This window comes from Rana temporaria, chromosome 8 (assembly GCF_905171775.1).
Source record: "Rana temporaria chromosome 8, aRanTem1.1, whole genome shotgun sequence".
In the NCBI taxonomy this organism is placed as follows: domain Eukaryota; kingdom Metazoa; phylum Chordata; class Amphibia; order Anura; family Ranidae; genus Rana; species Rana temporaria.
In genome coordinates this window covers 150,421,449-150,440,620 of record NC_053496.1, presented here as the reverse complement: position 1 = coordinate 150,440,620, position 19,172 = coordinate 150,421,449, and the positions used below count along the sequence as shown (strand labels likewise).

At 49.9% G+C, this 19,172-nt stretch overlaps 1 protein-coding gene across 2 annotated transcripts in view; it reads left to right on the top strand.

Annotated features, from left to right (window-relative positions):
• SSRP1 (structure specific recognition protein 1) overlaps nt 1-19,172 on the top strand; it is a 248,430-nt gene that overhangs the window by 83,438 nt on the left and 145,820 nt on the right. For both annotated transcript variants that reach the window (XM_040320882.1, XM_040320881.1), the window contains exon 3: nt 2,591-2,696. In XM_040320882.1, coding sequence (XP_040176816.1) covers nt 2,591-2,696 — 106 coding nt within the window. The remainder of the gene's footprint in view (nt 1-2,590; nt 2,697-19,172) is intronic.

Sequence of the window (19,172 nt, the reverse complement as noted above, 5' to 3'; positions counted from 1 at the left end):
TAAGAACACAACCTGATAATAAGAGAACCAAAACAAAGCGAGACAACTAGGTCTCGAACCCAGCAGGTCCGAACAAGTGAGGGGGAATGGCTCAATCACCTGTTTAAGGGAGCAAAAGGTCACAAATTTAGCTGGGTGGGGAGGACATGACACGGCTCCGGGGGACGAACACCAGAGGGGGAGCCTTTGGAATGATGGAAACTGAGCCAATAGGTAAATAATAAAAATGAAAATAGAATAGTTCCATCACAAATGTAGTAGTTGCCAAAGAAGAGACTTGGAGAAGCCCAGTGTGGGGCATCTGTATTAGGCTAGTTGAGATTTCTGTCACCAGGGTCGTATCTGATCCTCCTTCTATCCCTGCGAGGTGGAGGCGTCTGCCAGATTGGAGCAGGTCTAGGTGTGGAGGGGGGTCGGCGAATCATAGCAGCATCCAAGAGGCCCAGCTTCACGAGAATTTCCTGCCCTTCCAGCAAAGATGTTGCAGAGTACGTCGTGCCATTGTGGGGAATGGTTAGCTTGAAGGGAAATCCCCACTTGTATCGAATCCTGGAGGATCGTTGTGACTTCCTTCAGGCCTCTGCGTCTATCAAGGGTGGCAGGTGAAATGTCCGGATAGATCTGAATCACATTGTCATCCAACACAATACGTTGTTTCATGCGAGCTGCTCTTAGGATCTCCTCTTTAATGAGAAAGTCCTTCATACAAAGGACTATATCCCTCGGGGGCTTGTCTGGGGGTGGCTTTGGCCTGAGAGCTCTGTGGATGCGATCGCATGTGAATGCAGCAAAGTCACAGTTTGGCAGCAGAGATTTAAAGAGTTTGATGACAGTGGGAATAAGTTCCATTTCTGTTTCAGGGACCCCACGCAAGCGTAGGTTATGGCGTCTGTTTCGATTGTCCAGGTCCTCAATTTGGGACTGCATCTGAATAAATGCTGAGGACAGTGAATCATATTCCCTACTTAGATCCCCATAAGCTAGTGCCAGCTCGTCATGCTTAGTTTCGAGGAGATCGGTTCTTGAGCCGAGGGCCGCGATCTCCTGGGAAAGCGTGTGGGAAGTTTTATGGAGTTCAGTCTGGAACTTGGTGGCTAGTTTTTCATACATGGACTCTAGGCTAGCATCTTGGTCAGCCTTGGATAAACCGGACTGGTACTCACGGTTTGCCTCCGATTGCCATGCTGAAGACGGACGTAGCGGCGAGGCCTGCAGCGGTGGGCATAGCAGGCCTGGATCCACGGCGGCGTCATCTTGTGACATGCTGTCCTGCTCCCGAGCATGGAGGAGATGGTGTGTCAAAGTGTGCTGAGCCGGGCCCTGGGACTTTTTTTTTTTTCTTCGGCGGCATGCACTACTGAGTTGCGGCTAGAGGGGTGTTAAAATAGGGCAAAAAGCTGATCTGTATTAGCCCTCCAGCAGTGATCTGGGTCCCGAGTGGAGCGGAGCTACAGCCTCAAGCGTCCATCCCGATCAGCGCCGCTCATGCGCCCCCGTTTTACCGCTATTTTAACGCTCGGCTATAGGCGTTTTCAGTGTGAAAGGGCTCTAATGGTTTTTGTTGCAAATTGCACAGTTGTTTTGTCTGTTTTTCTGATTCTGTCTTTCAGCATGGCTGGAGGTTTCTAAATCACAACTGAGGCCATGGTAGAAGTGTCATACCTTAATTGATCAGTGTTTCCTGGAAAGTTTGGAGCCTTTTTTTTTTTTTTTTTTTTTTTTTTTCTTCTTTTTTTTTTTTTTTTTTTTTTTTTTCCTTTTTTTTTCTTTTCTTTTCCTTCCTAACTAAGGGGTGTGTGTGTGTGTGTGTGTGTTTTTTTTTTCTTGGTGACGGGTTCTCTTTAATGAGATGCAGATCTAAAAGACCCTGCATGTCTCTTCTGTGCTCCACTGAATGTGATGCAGATCACACTGCATTACATTCTATTTTGTCCTTGATGGCTGGGGAAACTGTCAATGTTTCCGGGTCAGAAACAAGATGGGAAGCAGAGGGGGCGTGTCTGCTCGCCTCTACCTGGCGACACCCGTTATGTTGATCCTGGGCCTACAGATTGCCAAGCAGAGCATGGGATACATACTGGGGGGCACTTGAACTGGGTTTTGTGGAAGCATTTGGTGGCTGCGAAGCCCCCCCCAAATGCTTCCATCTGACAAGTAAACCCTCCAGCCTTCCCACTGCAGGGCTAAATGATAAATTAATCCTTCCTAGAGCTAAATATCCTGGGCGATTATTGAATGTGCCTCCCTGCTTTCTACTCGAGTCCCTGGGACTTTTTCTCAAAGTACAGGCAAAGCTCATTTGGCTATACTTCTCCAGTGAATCACAGGAGTGCGGTTTGTTCTGCACCCCTGTGACCCGTTTTCAGCAGGCTGAAGTCCTCTATCTACAGTCTCAAGCTGTTTAATCACTTAAATTTCAGGCCGCTTTCATATACAGCCTATAGATGTCCTATGGTTAACAAAGTATGTGCAACACTGTGAATGCTATGAATATTATGGGATTGTATAAATCATAACCATGTAACATTCTGTTGTCTGCCTGACACAAACAACTTTTTTTTTTTTTTTTCTTCTTCTTTTTTTTTTTCAGGAGTTCGAAAAGCTGTCTGAATACATCAAGACTCACTTTCAAGTTGATTTGGTCGAGAAGGACATGTGTGTGAAAGGATGGAACTGGGGATCTGTGAGGTTTGGAGGTTTGTCTTTTTTTTTTTTAACTTAAAGGAGTTCTCTGACCTAAAACTTTTAACCCCCGCTGTGCCCGGGCTGTAAAACTATACAAAATAAACTTTCACTTACCTGCCTACGATCCCCCGTTGTTCCGATATCGCCGTCCCGTTCTCCGGTCCCGGTCTCTTCCGCTTCCTGTGTGTCGGTGACTCATAGTGCGCTCAGCCTATCAGCGGCCGCAGCAATGTCCCGTCGCGGCCGCTTATAGGCTGAGCGCACTATGAGTCACCGACACACAGGAAGCGGAAGAGACCGGGACCTGAGAACGGGACGGCGATATCGGAACAACGGGGGATCGTAGGCAGGTAAGTGAAAGTTTATTTTGTATAGTTTTACAGCCCGGGCACAGCGGGGGTTAAAAGTTTTATGTCAGAGAACTCCTTTAAGAGTTTTAGTAGCTTGCAGTTAGTAGATTGACATGTTTTATTTATTTTAATAAAGGGATTCTGTTCCCAAAATAAAAGTCCCATTAATCCTTTCACTGCTAGAGCCTTTTTATTTATTTTCACACATTAAAGCACATTGTAGGCCTGAAGATGACCAGGGACCAGTTTAGGACCGAGTACCAATACTTTTTACTCCTGCGTCTCTCCATAAAGTCAGCAGACTTTAAGGTAGCTGCATGAGTACTCTTGCAAATGCTCCAATAGTAAAACATATGCTTAGTATCTGCATGAATACCAGTCTCGGTGTCTGCGCAACACTATATATAAGCTTGATCCTCATGACCTGGTTGAGTTGTGTGAGGTGGATGCAGAAGAGGATCCTGCAGAGGGAATATTCACTTTCTACATGTTGAGGCTAGAAGCGGTTGTAAACCCAAAAATAGATTTAAAAAAAAAAACTGAAACGCAAAGCCATAATGAGCTAGTATGACTAGCATACTAGCTCATTATGCATTACTTGCAGAAGCCCCCGAAGCCATCCTAGTCTCCCCCTCAGGCCGCAGACATCTCTCCGGAATTTTACTGGCCGGAGCGCGATAACATCACTCTGCGCATGCGCCGTCAAAGCCGGTATTATCCATGGATAAAACCGACATTCTCAGGGTGCCTGCGCGGTTTACGGCGCACATGCACCGTAGACGATGGCGCATTCTTTGTGGCAAATATCTCCTAAACTGTGTAGGTTTAGGAGATATTGCAAACACCTACAGGCAAGCCTTAATCTTACCTGTAGGTACAACATGTCGGAGTGGGTTTACAACCACTTTAATGCCATATGTTAGTGAGCTTGCTTATTGATGCAGTACATGCTAACTTTGTTTAACTGCAACATAATCTTCTCAACCTTGACAAGCTCCTTTTTGTCTATAAGCAGCTGTGAAATCTAAGAATAAAAAATGCTTGCTTATACAGTACTGGACACTGGTAGATTTAGAGACAACTGGATTTTGGGTACCTTCAGGTGAGAGTGAACACCATTAAAAATAAAACTAAGGATCCTCGTATAACTACTCCCAGCAGGCTTTAGTAGTTTGCTGGCAGCAGCCATCTTGACACTTGGCTAGATAGTATAATGTGGTTAGGGCATCCACAGTGGTCGGGTTCAGAGGACTCGGATACAGTTGTACACTGATAGGGGGGGGGAAGTTTGGGGCTTTAAATGGGGTGGGTTAGTAATGTGAAAAACCACTTAAAATATGTGTGTGTACACACACACACACACACACACTTTTTAGACTCGGCAATTTTAAATCTGCAGCGGTAAAGAAGCGGGGGTTCACGGTCCTGTGTCCTCCATCCTACCCAGGTTCCATGGACCTTGAGATATTAAAGTGTTTCTACTTGACATCTGTTACACAGGAGAGGGACATTCAATGCAAGGCTTTTGAAATGCTAAGTGGAACCAGCTTGTGAAATACCTTTTATTGTGTTCTGCAGGTTAAGAGCGGGTGTCGGAGACAGTCCGTCTGGCTAGAATTAGGGATTGAAGGTTAATTGAATCTATTATGTGTGGTTGAAGATGTATGTGTTTACGCTAAGGGACTTTGTATTGTTCTAAAGGTCAGAAGCCTCCTGTCAGCTGTATTGAATTAGCATTCTATTGTCTAAAGCAATGTAACCTCTCAGAGGTAGTTAAGTAGACCGGGTTATTGTGTACATTGATTACCCCCTGGGGCTTCTGTCTCAATACACAAGTCTTTCTATCCAAGCTATTGGACCAATCCCTGTTGACAATTTCAAGTCCTCATTTGCATGGTCAAGGAGGACTTGAGTGAAGACTGCATATACTTTACAATTGACCAATAGGAAAGCGATTGTTGGGAGTGGGATGTTCCAAAATTCTGTATAAAAGTGTGCTGTGTACTTGAAAATAAAGAGTCCTGTTTGAACTTACATACAGCCTGCCTGGTGTTTGTTCTTAATGGGTCTGAACGGCACATAGCTGTAGTTCGGACCCCGGAACCTTGGATGACTGGACCATCAGACGCTGCAATCTGCAAGCTGACTCACTGGTAGCAGAGGAGTGTCGGGAGAGCAGAACCGGGCGAGAAAGGATCTCGTCACACCAGGCAATCCTACTCCAGCGGTGGGCTGGAAGCAGAGGATGGAAAAGGAGGATGGATTGCATGTGCCAGCGTCAAGTCACCACAGGGGGTGAGTGACTTAGCTGGCGGGGGGAATTCGGGTGGCCCTATTTTCCCTTTCCCCCCACAGGATGCCCTAATGGCTAAGGGGCATTATCTGCATTATGTTTTACAGAGACTGAATCCCCTGCCCAGGGGACGACCAGTAGGTCTAGAGGCAAAGCCTCAAGTAAATCCAAGCGTTGTGGGAATTGTGGTGAATAACTCCCGCAGGGACACGCAAAACATTTCTGCTTTAAATGCATTTACAGATTAGCAGGAAAGGAGACAGCGCAGGCTATGAAGGAGTGCCGGGCACTACAGTCTGCAATGCTCGCCACCCTTCAGTCCTTTAGAGCTACGTTTGGAGAAGGAGGCGGCACCCGTAGGTAGGGAAAGCTCCCCCTCTCTGGTAGGGACCCTGACAAGTGTTACAGAAGCCTCCCAGGGAACCGACTCTAGGTTACTCCGATGAAGAGCTAGAGGCCTCCGACCAGAGTTCTCGAGAGGAAGAAGAGGATTCTGACCAGGATAGTCTCTGAGGCTAGATCTGGCGGACATCTCTTTTCAGCTGAGGACATGGAGGGTCTCAGTTATCTATACCTCCTGAGGACATTTAGCTACTGTCCACTCAAGTCTCAGCACAAGATAAACTGTACAGGGGACTTGGAAAAGCCCAAGCCAAATCTTTCCCAGTACACTAATCTCTTAAGGATATCATTTTAAGAGAATGGAAGGAGCCTGAGCTCAAAGTTTTAAGACTTAAAACCTGGAAAGCGCAGGTTCCCCTCTTTAAAGCTGAGGAAGAAGACAGATTCTTTAAAGTTCTGCATCTGGATCTTTTATTGGCTCAAGTATCCAAACGTTCGGATCTGTCCTTCGAACATTCCAGGAGTGTTTTCGGGATCTGATGGACAAGAAATCTGAAACCTTGCTACGTAGAGCCTGGGATGCCAACGCTGCTGTTATGGGCCCAGAGTAAATCTAAGGAGGTGGTAGATTCTCTCGAAGTGGTTGGGAAGGCAGTAGCTTATTTGGCAGACACCGCGGTAGAGACGGTTAGAACAACCACCATGTCGGCAGCCCTTCTAAATTTAGCTAGGAGAGCCCTTTGGGTAAAGACGAGGGATGGAGATTTCACATCCAAGTCTCGTCTTTGCGGTATACTCTTTGAAGGATCTGTGCTTTTCCGATCAGACCTAGTACAGTTACTATCTCATTCCACAGAAAAAGGCAAATTTCCTGCAAAGCCCAAGAAGGATAAAGGAAAAACATTTTTCTCTTATCGTCCATGGACGGACACAGCTCCTTAAGTCTTGACAAGTGGGTTATGTTCCCTGTTTACAGGAGAGGACTAGGCAGAAACATGTTAAATGGTTAAATACATGTTACATTAACAGAGTTGAACAGCCCCGCTTAGGGGGCGGTCCCTCCAGACATAACCCTCCTCACTGCAGCATGCAGCCTCAGTTTCGTTCTGCCTAGCAGAGATGGACGTATGGCTCCCTTTGGGCCCAGCGCCTTGAGGAGAAATCTTCTTTATTTTCTTTTCTTTAAATTTTTTCTTAAAGAATCTTCTTTCAACTGTCGGCTGAGAGACAGGCTGGATATTATAGATCCTTGTAGTCTTCTCAGTCCGACCAGCATGCGCGGGCACACCTTTGGGGCTTGGTCTGCCACGTCATACCTCATGACTCCTGAGGTGGCCGGTGAGCTTTGCTCCGAGGTCCACATATGACTGGGCTGTGGTGTTGTCTCACTCACAGTGGACCGGGCCGACAGCTACCTCCATTGCGGTTGTAGTTCTGTCAGGAATGCGTCAGCGAATGCTCGCTCTGAGGCAAGTACAGTCCCTCCCGCTTAGGTGGGTTGGTACAGCTGAGCATTCCTGGGGTTTGGGGGGCATTTTCTCCTCCCTCCCCTGCTCCTTTCCCTCTGCTGCATTGCAAACATTTGCCGCTGTCGGGGGGGGGGGGGCCCTCCCTGAGGGGACTGGGTCTGGCCTGAGTTTTTCTGTGAGGTTTCTGTGTATATTTTTTTATTTTATTTTTTATTTTTACACTTTTAAAAGCCTTTGAGGCTTTTGCTGTTTAAATGCTGAGTTTTGACGCCATTCGGCCGGCTCTGGCACCGTTTTTGGGGTGGTTTTCAATTGCATTGAAAACTCCCATTGGCGGCCATTTTGCAGTAGCCGCGCTCCGAGGACGTTCGGCGGCCATCTTGGCTGACCCCTAGTTCTGAATCCTACGGTACACACAGGTCCCTCGGATGCCGCAGTCTCCTCACAGTATTTTTTCCTCCCCACACGCCGTGTGCTGTGGGCGGATGGCGCGCTGGGCAGTCTCCTCCTCGGTGAGTCCCCTGGGATACCCCGACCAGCGCAGCGAAAGGTGAGTTGCCCTGCATAGGGCATTGGAGCTTCTGTAAATCAATGGCATTTTATACATACACACTATGTGTATGTGTTGCTCTATTGGGGTCAGTATCTGGTCCTTCCCCACCTGGGATCCCACAGATATTTTTTTACTGTTTGTCCTGGACACCTTGGTGCCAGGGTGGGCGACTGCGGATGGGCAGGGGTCAAAGGAGTGCCCCCCCCCCCCTCTTATCCCCTGGGGAATGCTCTGTCACAGATGGAGCCATGGACCAGATACCTGGGGGTGCAGGATAAGGCACTTAGAGGTGCGCTTTTCACTGCTGTACGGGACTCCCTGTAGCTGGATAGTGCAGCTGGGTTTCCGCTGAGGGCTCGGTCTTTTTGGGATCACACAAATCAGACCGCTCTGTGTAGGTTTTCCTTCTGTGCCCTTTCTTGCTAATTTTTAAAAACGCGGAATGAGAAAAGCCACTGAAGGCTTTTGTAGTCCCTCACCGCCTGGCGACTTGGTGCCCCTTGAGGGGAGCCTTTTAAGAGAGTGGGCTTCTCCGGTGGTGGACCCTCCGGGGGTCATGTAAAGGTGACCACCCCCCCTATTGCGGGACACCCCCGCTTGTATGGATTTGACTGAGAAGATCCGAAGTTCTGACCCGTTCCATGTCTATCATGCTGGGGTCTGTCTTGCGGCCTATCGTGGCCACTACTCTGGATCCCAGTCGCTCACTGAGTGAGCATTTTGAACCATACAGTGGAGGAGCGCCGACTCTCTCCCGAAGTTGTTGGGCTAACGGACCTGGGGTCCAGGGCCCTGTATATGTCTGTGATGTTTCACTGGATACCGCGCCCTTGATATCCAGGGCTTTGGTTTCTGAGATGGCGCCTTCTCTGGTTGGAATGCTGGTCTGCTGGCCAGGCCTCTAACATACGCCCTGACTGGTTTACCCTTTTTGGGTGGGAGACCTTTGGGTCCTCGCTGGTTGACATTATCAAGGATGTCGCTGGAGGGAAGAGCGCTCTCCTCCCTCAGGCTTCCAGGGGGAAGGGGCCCTGCCGTGGGCCGGGTCCTTCCTTTTCCAAAGCGGTCTTTTTCCGTCAGTCAGGGGTCGCGGGCCAACCTCCTGGGCCGACAAGAGCTCAGTTTGGGGGCTGATCCGTCCCTGGGTGCGTAAGCCAATTGCGCCGGCACCCGAACCCGCTAATGTATGTAGCTTCCCCTGCCCGTCTCTGAAGTGGGGGGTCGCCTTTGCTGTTAACAGCTCGGTGAACCTCCCTGCTCTCCGACAGTGGGTCTGCGAGGTGGTATCTTTGGGGTACTAGATAGGGTCCCTTCCGATCCACCAAACAGTTTTCTTCCCTCGTGTCTCCCTCTCCCGGCTCGGTCTGCCTTTGAGCAGTATGGGACTTGCTAAGCTGCGGTGTGATTTTATCTTTTCCGCAGGACTAGTGGTTTGAGGGACTCTATCCACCTGCTCTCGGTCCCAAGGATGGGCATGGTCCATCCGATTTTGGGCTTCAAGGACCTAAAGGCCTTGGTGAATGATGGGTAGGTCCGCTCGGAATCCATTCGTTCAGTGGGTTAGCCACTTGCACTTCGGTGCAGAAGGTCATAGGTACGACCCACCATGGGGCTGCTACCTATATAGGTTTTAGCTGCCCTCCATCCGGGGGACTTTCTGGCGTCCTTGGACAAAAGGACGCATACATGCTTGTTCCACTTAGCGCAAGTCATAGAGTTTTTCTGTGCCTCGCGATGGGAATGCCCACGGTCAGTTGTGGGCCTTCTTTTTGAACTGGCGCCAGCACCAATGATTTTCACCAAGGAGTTTTGCACTTAGCCTATCCTTGTTGGGACAGCGAGGCTTTGCCGTCGTGGCTACTTAGACGACTTCCTGACTCAGAGGTTGTGTCTGTCTTTTCGGACCCTCCGTGAATTCGGGTGGGTGTTACACAGTTAAACATTTGGAGTCGGCTCTGGTTCCGACTCAGTTTGGAGTGCCTACGACTTCCGGACTCCTCGGTGGCAAATGTCTTTTTTTCTCCCTGGAGAACTTGCAGACTCTTCAGTCGGTGGTGATTATTGACATCACGCAATTGGTCTCTCCGTTTGCAAGCAAATTCTAGGTCTGTGGGTAGCCTCCTCCGAGGCGGTACCGTATGCCCAGTTCCACGCTCGTGTTTTTTCCAGAGGAAATGCGGTCCGAGTGGTACGAATCTCTGGTCTCTGAATCATCAGATTCAGGTACGCCACCTAGTCAGTGTCTCTCTGAATTGGTGGCTGGGATCCCGGACTTTTTGGTCCGGGAGGTGGTTTCTTCCTTTCTGTGGAGATTACAACGGACGCCAACCTCTAGGGTTGTGAGGGTGTCTGGGGGGTCCGGTAGGCCCAGAGGCGCTGGACCTTGAGTGGAGCTACGACCACACAGACCTATATGCGCCCATTCTAGTCGGATCTCGGTAACTGCCCAAGCTCGGGCCTGGTTAGCACCTGGGTGGGAGTCCGTCCGGAAATACCAGGTGCTGTAGACCTCGTCTACCGTTACTTGCCCTAGTACTGTGGGCGGTCAGGCTATGCCTCTCCTCATGGTCGAGGGGGTTGCAAGGTCGTCCGATCTTGATTCAACCTGACAACGCCACGCCGGTGGCTTCGGGCTACCATCAGGTATGCCGGCAGGCGGGCTACTGGAGTCGCCTGATGTTGAATCGGGACAACTGGTCTTGGCACATGGAGTCAACTCCCTGGCAGGAGCTGAGCCTCGCAGGGCATGGATCTCCTAGCCACTCGTCTCAGCCTCAGGGGTATCAAGGTTAGTGGCCAGATCTATCGATCTGGTACAGACGCGCAAGTTGCGCTGGTGGCCCTGTGGGGTCTGTCTCGGCGACTTTATGCCTTTCCCCCATTGTAGTGGCTTCCCCGGCTGCTCCAGAGTGGAGGCTAAGAAATCCCGACGATTTTAATAGCTCCAGATCCTGGGTGCGCCGATTTCGGCCGCCTGGTAGCGGAGGTACCCTGGCGGTAGCCAGGGCAGGAGGTCCTTCTGTCTCGAGGTCCCATACTTCCTCCTGTTGTACAGTCACTGACTTGCTCAACAGGGCTATTGGAAGCCAGACTTTAAGGGACCAGGGTCTGTCCGTCTCGGTCACCTCAGCAGTGCTGAGGGCACGGTAGTCTTCTTCCGGTGAACCTACCGTCGCGTCTGGCGGACCTACATCTCTGGGTGCAAGGAGATGGATTGACGTCCACGGACGTACTCTGGGTCCATCGGCCTGCTGTTTTTACAGCTTGGTGGATCAAAAAATTATCTTAGAGCACCGTTTGGGGGCAGATTTCAGCCTTGGCTGTGTTCTTTCAGTGGCCTTTTTGCAGCTGTTCCCTGGTGGGTACCTTTTTTGTGGAGGGGGCTTGGCCTATACCTCCCCCCCCCCCCTTGGCCCATCTTTTCCCCCATGAGTTTTGACTCTGGCGCTCTCGGTTCTTCGGGAATCTTCCTTTTGGAAACATCAGAGAGATTTTCTCTTGACACTATCTCAGAAGTGGCCCCTTTAAGTGGCTTTTACCTCTGTTGGAGGGGTTTCTGAGTTGGCGCTCTTGTCTTGCAAGCCGCCATGTTTGATCCTTCATAGCCTTAGGTGGTGGTGCGTCCGACCTTCCCTTCTTCCGAAGGTGGTTTCTGCTTTTTCGCCAGAATAAGGACATTGTTTCTCACATCCTTCTGTTCTCGGCCGCGGCATCCTACGGAGGTTGCCTTTCATACTTTAGGCGTGGTACGCACTTTGCGGGTATACTAGCCTGCTACGGCTCCGTTTCGGAAGATCTGACTCTTTAGTGTTGGTGTCTGGTCCACAAAAGGGGACTGACAATCTCGTTGCCCACCATTTCTCGGTGGATCAGGTAGGCTGTCACACAGGCCTGTGTTCTTAGGGGCGGGCCCCCCTTTTCCGTTCCGACAACATGCGTCGGTCTCAGGTGTGCGAGGCGGCGACTTGGTCGTCCGTTCACAGCCTCACAGGCCGTTTAAAGTTGTATCTCCTCCGTTTGAGGAGCTTTGCTTGTTTTGGGGTGAAGTTAAAATTGGTTTTACTGATATATTTCCCACCCCTCGTTTTGACACTGCTTGGGGACGTCCCACTTGTCAAGACTTAAGGAGCTGTGTCCGTACATGGACGATAAGAGAAAATAGGATTTTTTGTACTCATCGTAAAATCCTTTTCTCTGACGTTCATGGACGGACACAGCTCCCACCCCTCCTTTTTAGGTTTGTACTGCTTGTTACGAACTGAGGCTGCATGCTGCAGTGAGGAGGGTTATGTCTGGAGGGACCACCCCCTGGGCTGGGCTGTTTAACTCTGTTAATGTAACATGTATTTAACCATTTAACATGTTTATGCCTAGTCCTCTCCTGTAAACAGGGAACATAACCCACTTGTCAGGACTTAAGGAGCTGTGTCCGTCCATGGACGTCAGAGAAAAGGATTTTACAGTGAGTACAAAAAATGCTATTTTTCAAGGCCCCCCTTCTAAAGACCGTTTCAAGGGGAAGAAGGAGCCGAGGAAAAAGTCGGCATTTGGTAGGCAAGGAAAAAGGTGGAATCCTTTTTTCCGGGGCCGGTACTTCCAACAAGGAGTCCAAATGATACCAACATAAAGGTTGGCGGAAGGCTCTCATGGTTCCTCCCCCAATGGGAAAATATCACGATTCCTCCCCCAATGGGAAAATATCACTGAGTCCTTAAATTTTAAACTTGATAAGGGAGGGATACAAACTAGCGTTTGTCTCCCCCCTCCCCCAAACTTTATCCTTACCCATCTCCCCAAAGATCCATTGAAAGCAAGGGGCCGTTTGGGGAGTGTCCGAACTAGTGGAACCAGGAGGTCATCATTTCTGTTCCCGTAGATCAGATCGGCCAGGGGTTTTATTCCCACATATTTGTGGTGCCAAAACCATCCGGCAAATTCCGGCTGATCATAAATCTACAAAAGCTAAATTGGTACCTAGTGTATAAAAAGATCCAGATGGAGAGTATCTACACGGTCAGACACCTCCAGGAGGGGAGTCTTTATGATAACGTTGGACTTAAAGCATGCTTACTTGCATGTCCCCATTTCCCCCAAAACATCAGAAGTTCCCGAGGTTTGCAGTGCAGACGAATCAGGGCGTCCGACACTGGCAGTTCAAGACTCTCCCCTCTCCCCTGGCAGTTCGACTCTCAGCGGCCGGTCCAAGAGTTTTCACCAAAGTTCGTGCCGAGGTGGTGTCTTTTCTACAACTCCAGGTGATGGCCTTGATCCCATATTTGGACGACATGCTTATTTTCAGTCCGGCCCTTGAACAGCTCCAGGCAGACCAAGACAAAGTGCTGTCCACTTTAAAATATCTGGGGTGGCTAATCACCAGAGAGAAATCCTCCCTAGATCCCGCACAATCCAAGGTGTTTCTAGGGTACCGGGTAGACTCAGTGAACCAAAGGATCTTTCTGCCTCAAGAAAAGATCACAAAAGTTTAAAGAGCAGTGTCTGCTCTGCTTGGTACCAGAGAGGCCATGGAGAGTGCTGGGGCTCATGTCATCCTGCATCCCTGGTTCACTGGGCTCGGGTCCATTCCCGGAGAGACTCCAGGGACCCCTTCTCTCCTCCTGGGATGGGAGAAGAAAATCCCTGAACATATGTGTCCCTTTCAGAAGAGACAAGGAACTCCCTAGACTGGTGGCTCAACACAGACAACCTGTCGGGAGGATGGTCCTGGACCCAACAGAATCCGTTGATTCTGACTACGGACGCAAGTGCGTGGGGCTGGGTGCTCATATGGGAGATCTCTTCATCCCAGGGTCCTTGGGACCAGGGGGAAGAGCAAAGCTTCCTCCAATTTCAGGGAGCTGTTAGCGGTCGGAAAAGCACTAAACTTTTTCAGAGACCAGGTCCAAGGAAGCGAAGTACAGATCTTTTTGGACAACGCAGTAGCTGTATCCTACCTAAATCATCAGGGGGAACAAGGTCCAGCAGGCTGATGAAACTGACACGGGAGATCCTGGGAGATGTGGAGGAATATTTTCTCTATTTCCCTTATCGGCTTTCAGGACAGCACCTTGAGAGCGTGGCTCCACCCACTTGACAGGAAACACACCTCCACCAAACTTCTTAAAAGGGAGGCTCCTTCCACTTATCAGTTTTTGTGTTTCCTCCGGTGAGAACACATGTGGGGGTTAGGAGCTCTCTAGGTGCTACCTACTCCATCTTTTTCTTTATCGTACATCACAGGACACAGAGCGGCATATTCATTACTATATGGGTTATATGGAGTACCTTCAGGTGATGGACACTGGCAATATCAAACAGGAAATGCCCCTCCCTATATAACCCCCTCCCATAGGAGGAGTACCTCAGTTTTTACGCCAGTGTCTTAGGTGTTGGTCATGGTTTAGCTTGCCTCCACATCCTTGGGATTAAGTGAGCTAACCGGTTCTGTCCAAAGGCCTCAGCGCTAAAGTGGTCAGTAACCGGACCCCAAACCATTGGGGTATAGCCCATAATGCTTTTCTTTTTAGAGAGCTGGACCCTGGGCCCAGAACTTAGAAACCTTTGGGGGCCTAATGTTTCTGTTGCCAGAGTGCTATATGGGCCCAGGACAGTGGATCCTTCATAGGAACCCAGGGCCTGAAGGTCTAGACGCCCCACGGAGATGGGGGAAGATTGGGCCTCTTGCTTGGCAAAGTCCTGCGGCATGGAGCAGGTAAGTGAGGGGAAACTTGCGGAACTTGGTTCTTAGCAGGTTTTTCTGGGGGGTCACAGGGGACATGCCTAAAGTTATGCGCTGCATCTGGCAAAGTAAGTCACATATCTTAAAGATAGGATGGCTCTATGTGTTATTTCCCCATAAGAGGTGACCTCCCTGGTAGTATTGAAAAGCATTGAGAGGCTGTGTGTGTGTGTTCAAAAGAGCTGTGCTTACCTGCAAGCCTCCAGGCGATGCTGCATCGGTTCTTCCTCCTAGCCTGGATGACAGGCAAACGCTGGCCTCCTTGTGGGCTCCCTTCCCTCCACCCCCCCCGTCGGCGGGCGCGCGCGCGTCCCCGTGTTATGGGCGCAATTTCGCGCCGTTAGCTGAGGGGGGAAGGGCGGGTCAGTAGGTTTCGTTCCATCAGCTCAGTCTATGCTGGAACTGAGGAGGAAGAGACCAGAGCGGCAGCACGGGTCGCCGAGGACACACAGTGGCCAGAAAAGATATTAGTCTTCATAAGACTGTCTTGGAGCCTAGAAATAGGCTGTTCTTTTCTATCTCAGCAGTTTTTTTTTGGCAATACTACTAAGGGGGACAGAATGTTTTTTCTCTCTTGGGTTTAAAAAAAAAAAAAAAAAAGAAAAAATCCATTAAAGGGAGAGAAAGCATTTTTTATCCCCCAAACGGGTTTTTGGGCAATAACTATTTATAGTTCCAAACACCGATAAGTTAGCAGGCGTACCTCGGTATTGTACCATGGCATCCGGGTCAGAGGGTACAAGAGGTGGGGATTCCCCCAGAGAGTCTGAGGTCTCGGACAAAGTTATGCCGCTGCTTTCCCGAGAGGGAGCCTTGGGGCCATCGGGGTCTGGGGCTGGAGCTGACTCGGGTCAGTCCAACCCTAGGGTGGTCACGGACGAGGTATTGTCCACCTCTTTAAAGGAGATGGAAAAGAGAATGGAAAAAATGATAGCCATGGCTATGCGGGGCAGAAAACGGAATAGATCTCCGTCGCCCGAGCGTGGACCCTCAGAGGAGGAGGTCCTTTCCACAGGGGAATTGGACGACCTCTTGGACAAGGACCAAGCAGGTTCGGGGATCGAGGATCCGGATACAGGGGAGTCTGGGGCAGTCTCCCAAGGGGAGAGCTGGTGGGTTCAAGCCTTAACGGACTTGGTCCATAGTGCATTCAACTTGCCAGTACCAGATCTCCAAGTATCGACTGTTTCAGCTTTGGGCTCACTAAGGGCGCCTCAAAACAACGCAGTTTTTCCGATCCATCCTCTGCTAGAGGAAGTTTTGTTCCAAGATTGGAGCAAGCCAGATAGAATCTTTTTACCACCTAAAAGATTCTCTGCCTTATATCCTATGGAAGATACATTTTCCAAGAGATGGGCAACCCCTGCGGTGGACGCAGCCATCTCATGTGTTAACAAATCTTTAACATGCCCTGTAGAAAACATACAGGTGTTCAAGGATCCGGTTGATAAACGCTTGGAAGCACTACTTAAAAACTCCTTCACTACTGCAGGGGCAGTAGTGCAGCCAGCTGTGGCTGCGATTGGGGTTGCACAAGCATTATCGGATCAAACTAAGCAGATGCTTAAACTTATTCCTGCCCAGCAGGCAGAAGAATTTTCTGATGTCCCTAGGGCCATACGCTTTACGGTAGATGCGATTAAGGATTCTATCCAGCAAGCGTCACGTTTATCGTTATCCCTTATCCATATGAGAAGACTCTTATGGTTAAAGAGCTGGGAGGCCGAGCCCCCATGCAAGAAGCTCCTGGTAGGGTTCCCCTTCCATGGAGGACGACTCTTCGGAGAAGACCTGGATAAATACATTCAGACCATTTCAAGCGGCAAAAGTACTCTTTTGCCAACCAAGAAGAAATTTCAGGGGTCTGCGTTTAAACGACAGTACTCCCCTGGGCAGGGGCCCTCTAATGCCAAACAGTATCGACGGCCTCCTGCGAGATCAAACTTTAGCTTCAACAGCAAATCGCAGGGACAGGCTGCTAGAGGCAAGAAGCAGTGGTTTCGCAAACCAGCAAAACCAGCCCCCAAGCCGACCTTATGAAGGGGCGCCCCCACCCACGAAGGTGGGGGGAAGGCTGCGTCTCTTTTCAGAGGTTTGGGAAGCCAGCATTCCCGACAAATGGGTACGGTCTTCCGTGGCCACGGGCTACAAATTAGACTTCCTAAGGTTTCCTCCTCCTCATTTCCAGGAGTCAAGGATTCCAAACGATCCGGAGAAGGGAGCCGCATTAATGACGGCATTAAATCATCTACTCTCCCAGGAAGTAATAGTAGAGGTACCAGTCCTAGAACAAGGGCTGGGTTTCTACTCCAACCTATTCATCATCCCAAAACCCAATGGAGATGTCAGGCCAATTTTGGACCTAAAGATGGTAAATGCATACCTAAAGGTCCGCTCATTTCGGATGGAATCCGTGCGGTCCGCAGCTGCCACACTCCAAAAGGACGACTTCATGGCGTCCATAGACATAAAGGATGCCTACCTTCATGTTCCAATTTATCAGCCACATCAAAGATATCTACGCTTTATGGTGGCTTCGCGTCATTTCCAATTCGTGGCGCTTCCCTTTGGGTTGGCTACGGCCCCCCGGGTGTTCACGAAGGTCCTAGCTCCAATCCTAGCCAAGCTAAGGATCCAAGGGGTCACGATCCTAGCGTACCTGGACGACCTCCTAGTCATAGATCACTCGTCTCCTGGCTTGGAACGAGCAGTGGCCCTCACGGTCCAATACCTCGAGAGGTTCGGCTGGGTCCTAAATCGAGAAAAGTCAGCATTCCAGCCCACAAGGCAGTTGGAATATCTCGGCATGAGGTTAGACACAGAACAACAAAGGGTGTTTCTACCTCTGATGAAGGTCAAGGCCATCAAGGAATTAATCCTACTGGTTCTAAGCAAGAAAGAACCGACTATTCGCCTATGTATGCGGTTACTAGGCAAGATGGTGGCCACATTCGAGGCGGTACCGTACGCCCAGAGCCACACTCGCATCCTGCAGGCAGCCATCCTGTCAGCATGGAGCAGGAGGCCACAGGCCCTGGATTTCCCTTTGCCGCTCTCATCAAGAGTCCGACAAAGTCTGTGTTGGTGGTTAGACCCTCAGAATCTTCTGAAGGGGAAGTCTTTCAGCCCATTGGCTTGGAAGATAGTAACCACAGACGCCAGCCTGACGGGCTGGGGAGCAATTTTGGATGGTTGCACTCGCCAGGGTACTTGGGCAAAGCCAGAGAGGCAGTTGCCCATCAACATCTTGGAGCTCAGAGCTGCTCGACTAGCCCTCAGGGCTTGGACGTCCAAATTGCAGGGGTTCCCGGTGAGAATTCAATCAGACAATGCCACGGCCGTGGCATACATAAATCACCAAGGGGGAACCAGGAGTCAAGCCACCCAGAGAGAGGTGAGCTTGATTCTCCTATGGGCAAAGGCTCATGTGCCCTGCATATCGGCAATATTTATCCCAGGAGTGGACAACCTTCAGGCGGACTTCTTAAGTCGCCAGACTCTGTTGCCGGGGGAATGGTCTCTACATCCACAGGTCTTTCAGACACTCTGCCAGAGATGGGGAGTGCCGGACGTGGATGTCATGGCATCGAGACTCAACAAGAAGCTAGACAGGTTCATATCCCGCTCAAGGGATCCGATGGCCTGCGGAACCGATGCGCTGGTTTGCCCTTGGTATCAGTTCAAACTTCTTTATGCATTTCCCCCGATCCAGTTACTACCCCGCCTGCTGCGCAGGATCAGGGTGGAGCACATACCAGTTATCCTGGTAGCTCCAGCATGGCCCAGAAGGGCATGGTATTCACTAATCCTGAAGATGGTAGTGGGAGACCCTTGGACTCTACCTCTACGGCCAGACCTGCTATCGCAAGGTCCGATCCTCCACCCTGCCTTACGGCATCTAAATTTGACGGCCTGGAAGCTGAATCCCTGATTCTCAGGGGTAGAGGTCTGTCTCAGAAAGTAATCTCTACCCTAATCAGAGCCAGGAAACCGGTCTCTAGGGTGATTTATTACAGGGTCTGGAAGGCCTATGTAGGCTGGTGTGTCCAAGCGATGGCTTCCTCGCAAATTTACCATCCATAGAGTATTAAGTTTTCTCCAGCTAGGAGTGGATAAAGGACTGGCATTAAGCACAATCAAGGGACAGATTTCAGCTTTGTCAGTGTGGTTTCAGCGGCCGCTGGCCACCCACTCGCTAGTTAAGACCTTCATTCAAGGGGTCTTGCGTATTAATCCTCCAGTTAAATCCCCGCTTTGTCCATGGGATTTAAATCTTGTTCTGTCAAGTTTACAGAAACAACCTTTTGAGCCGTTGGCTGAAATTCCTTTGGTTCTACTGACAAGGAAGTTAGTATTTTTGGTCGCCATAGTTTCCGCCAGAAGAGTATCGGAACTGGCAGCCTTATCCTGTAAGGAACCATATCTTATTTTGCATAAGGACAAGGTCGTTCTCCGCCCTCATCCTTCCTTCCTACCGAAGGTTATATCCAGTTTTCATCTAAACCAGGATTTGGTATTACCATCCTTCTTTCCTAAACCTACTTCCAGAAAGGAAGGGTTGCTGCATACCTTGGATATTGTCAGGGCCATGAAGGCCTATCTTAAAGCTACAGAAAAGATCCGGAAAACAGATGTGTTGTTCATTTTACCGGATGGGCCCAAGAAGGGGCAGGCAGCTGCAAAATCCACCATCTCAAGGTGGATTAGACAGTTAATCACTCAGGCCTACGGCTTGAAGGGGTTG